This window comes from Arachis duranensis, chromosome 1, assembly GCF_000817695.3.
Source record: "Arachis duranensis cultivar V14167 chromosome 1, aradu.V14167.gnm2.J7QH, whole genome shotgun sequence".
Taxonomy (NCBI): domain Eukaryota; kingdom Viridiplantae; phylum Streptophyta; class Magnoliopsida; order Fabales; family Fabaceae; genus Arachis; species Arachis duranensis.
In genome coordinates this window covers 11,082,903-11,093,594 of record NC_029772.3, presented here as the reverse complement: position 1 = coordinate 11,093,594, position 10,692 = coordinate 11,082,903, and the positions used below count along the sequence as shown (strand labels likewise).

Sequence of the window (10,692 nt, the reverse complement as noted above, 5' to 3'; positions counted from 1 at the left end):
TTTATACAAAGCATTCTTAGTAACTTAGTATCATATTTAACGGTAACATATACATACATAAACATTATATATTAGTATTAATACATGCCACTCGTGCACATATTAATTTAATCTTTGTTTAAATATAATTGACCCTTGGTTCTCGGGATTCTAAGTAGCTTATCTATAACTCAAATAATTGTGGATCTCAACCTATGCAAATAATATTTCTTTAATAATCCATGTTTGCGGTTGAAGCTCCTTCAATTTGAGACAAATCAAACAAAGGAAATTAAGGGCACCCCATTCTATAATGAATTTAATTTTTGTGTATTTTCGGTATAAAATAGTTTTATACATATATTTAATTACATAATATTACATTAGTAAAAATAATTACCTTTTATATTGATCGTGTGAATAATTATACAAAAAACGAATGTAATTATATAACTGTATGAAATACTTTACACTGTCAGTGCATCAAAATTAAACTATTTTATAATTTGAAATGAATAGGGTAATGTGGCAACATAGGAGGCAAGCTTAGGGGATGAGTAATGAGTTGTGTTTACCAACACACGGAAAAGAAGCCAAGTATACAACCTAAGGTTCAAAAACATTAATTTAACACTTGCTATGAGTTGTAATTTGTAACTATATACCCTTGTGGCCTATCTATGATTGTGTTACATCACCTATAATAGAGCACAATGTTGGGAAAGATGTGACAAATAGACCAAAATTGTAGGGAGACCCATGCGGGTATCACATGCTCCCCACTTAGATTAAATTGGGTGATATTTAATTTTGCTATAGCTAACTTTTTCTTTTTCAAAAAAAAAAACTTTTAATTACTTATATGATGAGATATGATATTTACTATTTGAACACTTAGGAAAATGGCATTTATTAATTTTAAATTTTATTAAATAGTTAAAAGGATTGTATATGTTGGTGTGTAAATGAATAAAGATTTTCCTTTTAGTGTTGGCAAATTGTGAAAATTTAAGTGTTAAAATTTCTGTTTTTTTTTTAATTAATTGTTATTTAATTTAACCTTATGGGAGTTGAATGGGAAATGGATAATGTTTAATACCTATATAAATAAGAAGACTCAAGGATTGGTAATAGCACACCAAAGTTGAGCTTCCATTACTAGTTTGCCATCAAGATCTCATCCAAGCACTATTAGAGTTGATGAAGAACTCAACAAGATCAAGACATGGGAAGCAACATCAACATCAACATCTAAGTCAATTGCCATTGGTTTTTCCTTGCTTCAAGATTTGTACCTCTCATTGGATGCATTTCTCAACATGGCATCAACACAACATGTGATTTCTCAAAACCAAGGTGGTGATGAGAAATATTTTGAAGAGGTCTTGGATGGTTCAATGAGGGTTTTGGACATTTGTGGCATCACAAGGGACATTATGCTACAAATTAAGGAGAATGTTCAATCCCTTCATTCTTCTCTAAGAAGACGAAAAGGAGACTCAAGTGTTGAGAAAAGTGTGCTTGAGTACAATTTATTCACCAAGAAGATGAAGAAGAATGCCAAGAAGGTAATCACAAATTTGAAGCATATGGATAGCAAATTTGGGGTGTCACCAATTTTGAATCTTGGTGACCACTTTGGTGCTGTGGTTAGGGTTCTTAGGGAAGTGATACTAATGAACTTGTTTGTGTTCCAATTACTATTGTCTTTCTTCAACATGTCAAAGTCAAAGTCAAAGTCAAAGTCAACCAAATGGTTGATGGTGGCAAAACTTGTGCACAAAGGGGTCATAGCTTGTGAAGATAACTCAGAAAATGTCAATGAGTTGCAATGTGTGGAAGCATCTCTAAGTACCCTTTTAATTGAAGGGATTAATAATGGTGAGAAGATGCATATAGCACATGAAAAGTTGGAGGCTTTGGAGAATGTTCTAGAAAGCCTTGATAATAATTTGGATAGCACATTTAGGAACTTGATTAAGACTAGAGCCTCCCTTTTGAATATGATCTCTCAATAGAGTTTTCTTATTAGTTAGCAATGTAATTTTGTCTCTAAATCCTATTAGACATCCAAGTTTTAGGGATATGCTGAGGATTTGAAATTTTCTTACCTTAGTTTTTTGTAAATTTGTATAATTCAAAGGTTAGAAATCGAATTTTCTTACCTTAGTTTTTTTGTAAATTTGTATAACTCAAAGGTTAGAAATCGAATGCAAAGAAGAAGCTTATTGTTATATTCTATGTTGTGGTTTCAAAATGCCATATACTTAATTTTATTATTTTTTTCATATACATCTAATAAAATATTTTTTACACCAAAATTAACTATTAAAATTAATTATTAATATATATTTATGTATAAATACGTTTATAATTTAATTTATCTTCGATATATATTTATATTTCAACATGTATTATGGCTGATTTTAGTACACGTAGCATAATTGTACATTTAATTTTCTAAAACCATTTAGTACATGATGTTCAATGGTAATAAGCACAAGCTAATAATTAATTTTAAATTTTAAGCTTTTCAAAAGTGGCTATTAAAATAGAAAAAGTCTAAGTAATTAGCATGTTTTTAGTCTGTAATAAACAATTTTATTTTGTCACTAAAAGAAAAAATATATATATTCATTAATTAATTTTCTTATTTTTTATATTGGTTATAAAATTATTAGTCATGTAATTTGATTAATTGTAAATTAACACTTCTTAGACATACTTTCTTTTCATTTTTTTATTTACAAGGGTGCATTCATGTGTGATTATTAGTATACCAAACTTTTTAAATAGTTGCCTTAGTTTTGATTTACATTAACTAATCAAATCTTGTATTTATGTTCACCTTCTAATTATTTATGAACATTTTGTTAGGAGTCATCAATCATAATAGGATTCATTTTATTTATTCGTTTACCTATTTTTATTTTTTAATTGTTTATAGTATCTCCTAGTTCGACAAGTCAATAAATAATTTATCATAAATTTAAATTTTATTTAAGAATTTGTTATTGATCAATAATTTATTCCATATATAAAACAAAATTCAAACTTCTGATACTTTTTCAAACGAATGAATCCATCAATTCGGATTGGTTATTTTTATTTTTTAATTTAGTTGGTTGCAAAAATGACAAATTTATAGTTCTGCCTTCAAGACATAGTCATCAAAAGTGATGCAAAGGAGTATGGTCTGAACTACACGTGTTGACATGTGATTGAACTATGCCATGACCTTGAATATCAAGAAAGATAAAGGTTTTAAAAACTTAAATATGACTAAATATAAATATATATGATGACAAAAAGATAAAGGCTTAATTATGTATATTGTTCCACCGTTCGGTGCAAGAAAAGAATTCCTTGATTAATGGGAACTTCACATGTCTTTTTTCATGTGTATAATTTCAACAATGTAACACTCCTACTTTTCTTTATAGAAAAGCATATTGTATATATGGGCATATGGCTTATATTTCTGTCCATAAGAAATGAAAGAAGAAAAATACTTTATCAACAAATGCTAAATGCGTTCATGTATGCGTTCATGTATGTTCCTAGGTTATTTAATTTGTTTTGCAAGTTAAATGCGTTTATGTTCCTACTTCCTAGGTTTTGTTCAGTAAGTCAAAGTATTATATGTATCTTTAATAATCATGTTATTAGTTACTTGTATAAAAAATTAGCTATTAATTATTATATAAAATACATTATAATGAGCTATTAATTATTATATAAAAATACATTATAATTCATTTTTAATGACAAATTTTTAGTGGTAATAATATATGTCTTAATTTATGTTTTTGCGACAATTATATATTTGTCGTTATTATTATATATTATAACAACAATTATATATTTTTTGCAACCGCTAAAAATATTTTTGTCAATAATTATATAATTATTGTTAAAACCTTTTAGCAACAAGACATAAGACAGTTATTGTCTAATTACCTATAAATATATTAGCAGCTATTGTTATTAAAAACAAAATAAATAAATACTAAAAATAATTTTTTTAGTAATAATATATATTTTGTCCCTATAATTTTTTTCCATCATACTACTAGAAAAATATTTAATTATTTTAATAAATTTAATTATTTAAATAACTAATTATATAATTAAAAAATGTATAAATTAATACATACATATATAAATATAGATAATAATTAATTTAATAGCTGATTATTAATATACATACAATATTTTTCTTTGATATAATGCATCTTAGTAGTTCATGGATATACTCATAGAGGTTTCAATTTCTCTAGAATTATTTTAAAATTATAATTTGATGTGTTTCAAAGCAGGCCTGCCTCCTGATTAAATAATGCTTTATATATGGCATCCCTATATAGTATATATATTTTAGAAGTCATGCTATTTCTTTAGGAAACACAGAGAATAATATGGTATTAATATGACAAATCATATATATGTATGTGTCAGTCTTCTTTCTTTGGTAAAATAACCACGCCCCTTGTGATGAAATAATTTATCAATATTATTCCACATAAATACTATTCAATTAAATAGAAAATAGGTATGATAGATATTATACCAATCATATATATAAATTTCATTTTTATAATCTATTTTTTAGGCCGGCAGAGTTTGGACTTTGGACCATTCAAGATTGGTAGCTATCTTTCTTAATTATTTTTAAAGAATGAATTGTGATATACTCATGATATTAAATTTTTGTGGTGTAACACAATTTATATTAAAAATATTGGTTAGGAGTTTAGATAAAAGAGAATATTTGGTTAGGAATTGGTTTTATTCATTCACACACGGCGAGATCTATTGTAAAGGATCTCATGCAAAGAAAAACATTAATATTAAAAAGTAATTCTCTAAAAACAAAAATTATATGATACATACTATTCGTGCAATAATATAAAAAAATTAATAATTTGTGTTCACTATATATATATTAACTCCATTCATGAACAAAAACCACAGGTACCATAAATTGTTGCTTAGATTCATTGAAGTTATACGACTAAAACCCCAAAGTGGTCCTTGAGATTGGGCGAGTTACTCATACTTGTCCTTGACTTTCAAAATTCCCTAACAGTATCCCTGACATTCAGCTCCGGGACCCATAGTTGCCCTTCAACCCTTTCCGACGCCAAGTCAGCAAACGGAGGGATGATCTGGCACCTCCAATGCCACGCCGGAGCCAACAACGGCTAGCTGATGTGGCAAATCTGAATTTTGTACCCAATCTGGTCCCTAGTCCCATTAAAACCCTAAAAGCTAAGATCATCCTCTTCATCGCCTGAGCTTCAAACTGTTGCTGCTGATTCCTTCTCAGATCATCCTCTTCATCGCCTCCAGCTCCAGGTAATAACACATACAGATCATATGCCTTCCATTTCAATCTGCCATTTCTCTGTTTCCTGATTGCTAGTTGCTGCTACCATAATACGAATGTAACTTGGCTAAATTTCAGTTTCCTCTAAAACTGTAATCACTCAATACTCAAAACTATAAGCTGCCGCTGCTTTTGTCAGTTTGCAATTGTTTGATGTAGCATTGCATTGTGTTACTTACTGTAGACATGTGCTACAAATGCAAATGAAAAAGGTGACAAGGCTTCCTTGATTCCTCACTCCAGACGGCCTACACTCCCCTCTCTGCAAATACCCCCATGGTCATTAGATGCCGCATTATCTTCTTTCGCAAAGACGGATGGTCCTTCCACATCCACCTACTTCAAGGACACTCTCTCTTAATGGTAAAGGTTCATTCTCTCCATTGTCAAAGGTTGCCCACTCATTACCGGTTACTCCAATCGCATCTTTGGGTCAAGAAAGTGTACATGGCAGACATCTGGGATGTGCTTCTAACTTAAATGTATGTCTCTTTTCTTCAATCAAGGCAACTGTTTTCATACAACGCTTGCTAAAATTTTTTACATTTTGTATGTTAAAGTGGTATATGATTTTAAACTACACTATTTAGTCCAAGATGTCTTGAAACTTGCATATATTGAAGAATAGATTGTTTATCAAACTTGCCTTCAGTTCATTGGCTATCGAATTACTGTCAGAATTTGGAACTCCAAACTTGATAGCAAGTTTTGCAATAAGACTCTTCTCCCACAACTTTAGGATAGCAGAAGCTAAGCCAAGTCTTCTGTTCCTTCCTTGATAGTTCATATTAAACACACAAAATGATTTAATTGACTTTATGCACAAAGGGATAACCATGAAAGTTATTCTGAATATACCAAGGACAAAATGGACTGGCAAAAGGTTTAGCAAGCTTCCTGAAGTATGTTAATCCTTAATCAGTCTCCCTGTCATGCAATAATTCACTGCAATTCACTTCTTGAATACAACAAAGTAATTGTAAAATACTAAAATGTGCTGATGGCTGATGCTAGTTTCCTTTTTCATTATCTTATTACTTTTATATTATCAATGAGCAAATAATAAAGAAGAGCAGGAATAAGATACCACAATAAGAAATTCATGTGAATTTCCCAATCAGACAATAATAATAAGCTGCTTATAAAAGAAATCTTACTCCAAGGGATCTGAGTGTATGTGTTTAGTTAACTTTGCAAAATGAACGAGATAATTAATCAAGATTAAAGGGATAATACAAGACACCAAATTTCAAAGAAAAGGGTAGTAATTTGAGACTCATAAACGTATTGTAAAGTTTAGTTGACTTATATGAAGAGTAGACGTGTAGATTAAACTGGAAGGCATATGATCTGTATGTGTTATTACCTGGAGCTGGAGGCGATGAAGAGGATGATCTGAGAAGGAATCAGCAGCAGCAGTTTGAAGCTCAGGCGATGAAGAGGATGATCTTAGCTTTTAGGGTTTTAATGAGACCAGGGACCAGATTGGGTACAAAATTCAGATTTGCCACATCAGCTAGCCGTTGCTGGCTCCAGCGTGGCATTGGAGGTGCCAGATCATCCCTCTGTTTGCTGACTTGGCGCCGGAAAGGGTTGAAGGGCAACTATGGGTCCCGGAGCTGAATGTCAGGGATACTGTTAGGAAATTTTGAAAGTCAAGGACAAGTATGAGTAACTCGCCCAATCTCATGGACCACTTTGAGGTTTTAGTCGAAGTTATACAGATACAAAGGCATGGACAAAGGAATTGGTGTTTTTAAATGTCTCCTTTCTTGTTCTATAAAACACGGAGGGAAAAAAATTGTAAGGTACACCTTCCCCATATGTAACAACAAAAATTGAGGTATTTCAATTTTATTTTATATATATTGGGGTGATGCTTGCTTCTATAGTTCTATTGCTGGTGGAAGACGTGACAAGTGACAACATAACCCACGTCACAGGAAAAAAAAATAACCAAACACTGCCTAATACCTACATATGTCACATGTTTAATAAATTATATATCAAATATTAGATATGTTTAATTTTTAACATTTTTATTTTTTATTTTATAATATGTGTGTGTGTGTGTGGTTTTAATTTTGGTCCAATTTTTAATTGATTTTGACCTTTTATTTTTTGTTATTGATAATTTTTTGTCTTTATCATCTAAATTTAATAGTACAAAGTTGCAATATATAGAGATCTACTAAAAAAAGTTTAAAAATTGTCCACCAAAAAAAAAAGTTTAAAAATTTGCAACTACAAAAGATGATAAAGTTTTTTTTTATATTTATAATGATAAAGGCTGAAAAAAGAAGAAAATAATAAATATATTTAAGAGGAAAAATTAAAAGAATTAAGATTAAAACGGCCTACATTTTAGAAAGAATAAAAAATATATATTTAGATCAAAATTAAATGAGCATCAATTGCCAGAAAGATACCCTTGGCTTTCTCTCCTTTCCCCACTTGAGATGTCTATAGGTATAAATAGGAGAGGATTATTATTATTATAGCATTGTGTCCATCACAAAATTTGGTTACCCTTTATCATGAAAAGGGCAACCATGGCTACCTTTAAACATTCTAGCAAATATGGTGTTAGATCTATTAGTTTACCAACTAGATCACATCCAAGCACAATTCAAGTAGAAGAAGAGCTCAACAAGCTTAAATCATGGGATTCATCATCATCATCATCATCTTTGTCAAAGGTTGAAACAATTTGCTATGGTCTATTAGGCCTTGGTAAATTGTATAAGTGCATAGAAGATCTCTTGAAATTGCCATTGACCCAACAAGCATTAGGTCAACATAGAGATGAGAAATGGGTCAATGAGTTCTTGGATTGCCCCTTAAGGTTCCTTGATCTATTGGGAAAAACAAGGGATTCCATCATGTTGATGAAATCAAGTGTTGAAGATCTTCAATCTTCGCTTAGGAGGAGAAAGATTGGAAATCTTGACATTGAAGGATACATCTCTTCATATTGGAGCCTTAGAAGAAACATTAGAAAAGAATGCACAAAAAGTTTGCTTTTTTTGAAGCAAATTGATGATGGGCCATTTCCTCCTCCTCTTTTGGATCTTGATGATAACCATCTTTGTGCATTGGTAAGAGTTCTTAGAGAATCAAGTTTGATCACAAGCTCAATTTTCCAATCACTTTTTGTGTTCCTTTCTTCATCAATCTTGAAATCAAAGCCTACTAAATGGGCATTTGTGTCAAGATTGGTGCATAAGGGTGTTCTTATTTCTTGCAACAACAATCAACAAGAGAATGTTAATGCTCTTGAAAAAGTGGATCTATCACTTTGCAACTTGGAACTTACTATTATGGAGAATTTGAACAAAGAAGAAGTGGGTTTGAGGATTCAATCTACAAATAGAAGCCTTGAAGCTTTGGTATTAGGAATTCAAGGGATTGAAGAAGGGTTAGAGTGCTTGTTTAAGCATTTGATTAATACTAGGGTGTCTTTTCTTAATATAATTTCTCCTTGAGCATAATATATTTTTAATTTTAGGCATGTATAGTATATAGTTATGCATATTTGGAGGTTTGCTTGAACATATTATTATATTTTTCCAGATGTATAGATACATATGTAGTTGTTAGGTGCCATTAATGATGAAGCGATATTGTACACTCTGCTTGTTAATCAAAGTTTTGTTCACTCAAATATTGTGATCTTTCCTATCCCTTTTTTCCATGTATGTAAACCAAATAATAATAATAATTTGAAAAAGAAATTTACAAGTGCTTTTCACTTTACTTTATAAAGCGCCTTTCACTTTACTTGAATATTTTGGCTAATGAATCTTTAATAATACATTTGGTAAAAGTGTCTTAAACTAATAACAATGTACTACACGTAACAGAGTGTGTCATATTCTGACCTGCCACAAAGTTTATGGGCTATAATAAATTAAATTAAAGAAAAACGGGCAATAGGTCATTGGCTATTTTATTTTGGCAAAAAATATGTAATGATTAAAATTAAATATTCATAGATTTCTTATGTGTTTCATTCTTTTAATAATAAAAAATTATAATTATTTAATTTTAATTAAAGACTTATTATATCTTCAAACAAAAAATGATTAAAGATCTATTTTATATTTTCTCTAATAAAAATGCTGTAGAAAACTATGATTTATATGAGTCATGGGCATTACCCAAAGTTGGTGAGGTAGCGATACTGGTCACTTAACCATAGTTCACAGACTTATTATTATTATTATTATTATTATTATTATTATTATTATTATTATTATTATTATTATTAATTGATCAATTAATAATTATCAGTAGTCTGGTAACTCGTGTTGAATAATTTACAAAAACATATTGGAATGAAAGTGATGAGAGTTAATATCAGAATGTGATAGCAGAATATCATATTTATTGTGTGTAACTGTGTATCATCTCTTAACTGTAAACAGATAATTTCAACTACGTCTAAAGCCTAACTGGCAAGAACATGAATCTGATACAAAAATTATAAATATGTGATTTAATAAGTTGGTGCCGGATGCAGTATGGATCTTTATTTTTTAACGGTACAAGAGTATGCTATATATTATTATTTTATTTTTTGTTCTTTGTATCACACATGGTATTCCCCACAAAATCTACTGTATACAATGACAATTTAGAGATATTTGATATATAACTTATAATCTTAACTAATTTTAAATTTGTTATTGTTATAAGTATTTATTAAATAAAAATATGAAATAATAAAGCAAATAGGATTTGTGGGTGGTTAAATTTATTTTTTTTGTTTTATACGGTATCCTCAAGTCGAGTAGATTCGTCGCGAATCAGAGCTTTATTTAAGAATTTGCTATTTGTCAATGAGTTACTGTGTGCACAAGGCGGAGTTCAAACTTTCGACATTTATTTAAGTGAACTAGTGAACTAACTAATAAACTATCCCAACTTGATTCTGTGGTTAATTATTTTTTTCCTATGGTATCCTCTTATCCAGTAGATCAAAAATTAATATGTCTTCTGATCTAAATTTTATTTAAAATTTGTTACTGACAAATAAATTGTTAGATGGACATGATTAATTCGTGGTTTGTTAATTTGGATTCCATAGATAGTATATTTGGGCCTTAGGCTTTGTACTAACCTGTCGAGAATCATCAGCTATTAAGTTACTGCCCAAGAAATATTTTGGATCAAGCTCAGCCCAAATATAATTAATATTAAATATCTTTTATATCGTGGTAAATAAATATTTTTTATATTCATATAATTTATTATTGATACATATTTTTTTCAATCAAATTCTTAAATTAACACATACAAGAATAAATAGTTGTAAAATAATG

General features: G+C 29.7%; 2 protein-coding genes across 2 annotated transcripts; both read left to right on the top strand.

Moving 5' to 3' along the window:
- Positions 1 to 1,161: 1,161 nt before the first annotated feature.
- On the top strand, positions 1,162 to 1,997 carry LOC127747636 (uncharacterized). The gene has a single exon (XM_052261745.1). It carries the CDS (start codon positions 1,299 to 1,301, stop codon positions 1,995 to 1,997), a length of 699 nt encoding a protein of 232 aa, XP_052117705.1. The 5' UTR covers positions 1,162 to 1,298.
- Positions 1,998 to 7,884: 5,887 nt separating this feature from the next.
- On the top strand, positions 7,885 to 9,040 carry LOC107476133 (uncharacterized). The gene has a single exon (XM_016095875.3). The coding sequence runs from the start codon at positions 7,906 to 7,908 to the stop codon at positions 8,851 to 8,853; it is 948 nt and encodes a 315-aa protein (XP_015951361.1). The 5' UTR covers positions 7,885 to 7,905; the 3' UTR covers positions 8,854 to 9,040.
- Positions 9,041 to 10,692: the final 1,652 nt, after the last annotated feature.

Excerpts from the sequence above, each read along its gene's own strand:
- LOC127747636 (XM_052261745.1), top strand. The coding sequence starts at position 1,299 with ATGGCATCAACACAACATGTGATTTCTCAAAACCAAGGTGGTGATGAG.
- LOC107476133 (XM_016095875.3), top strand. The coding sequence starts at position 7,906 with ATGAAAAGGGCAACCATGGCTACCTTTAAACATTCTAGCAAATATGGT.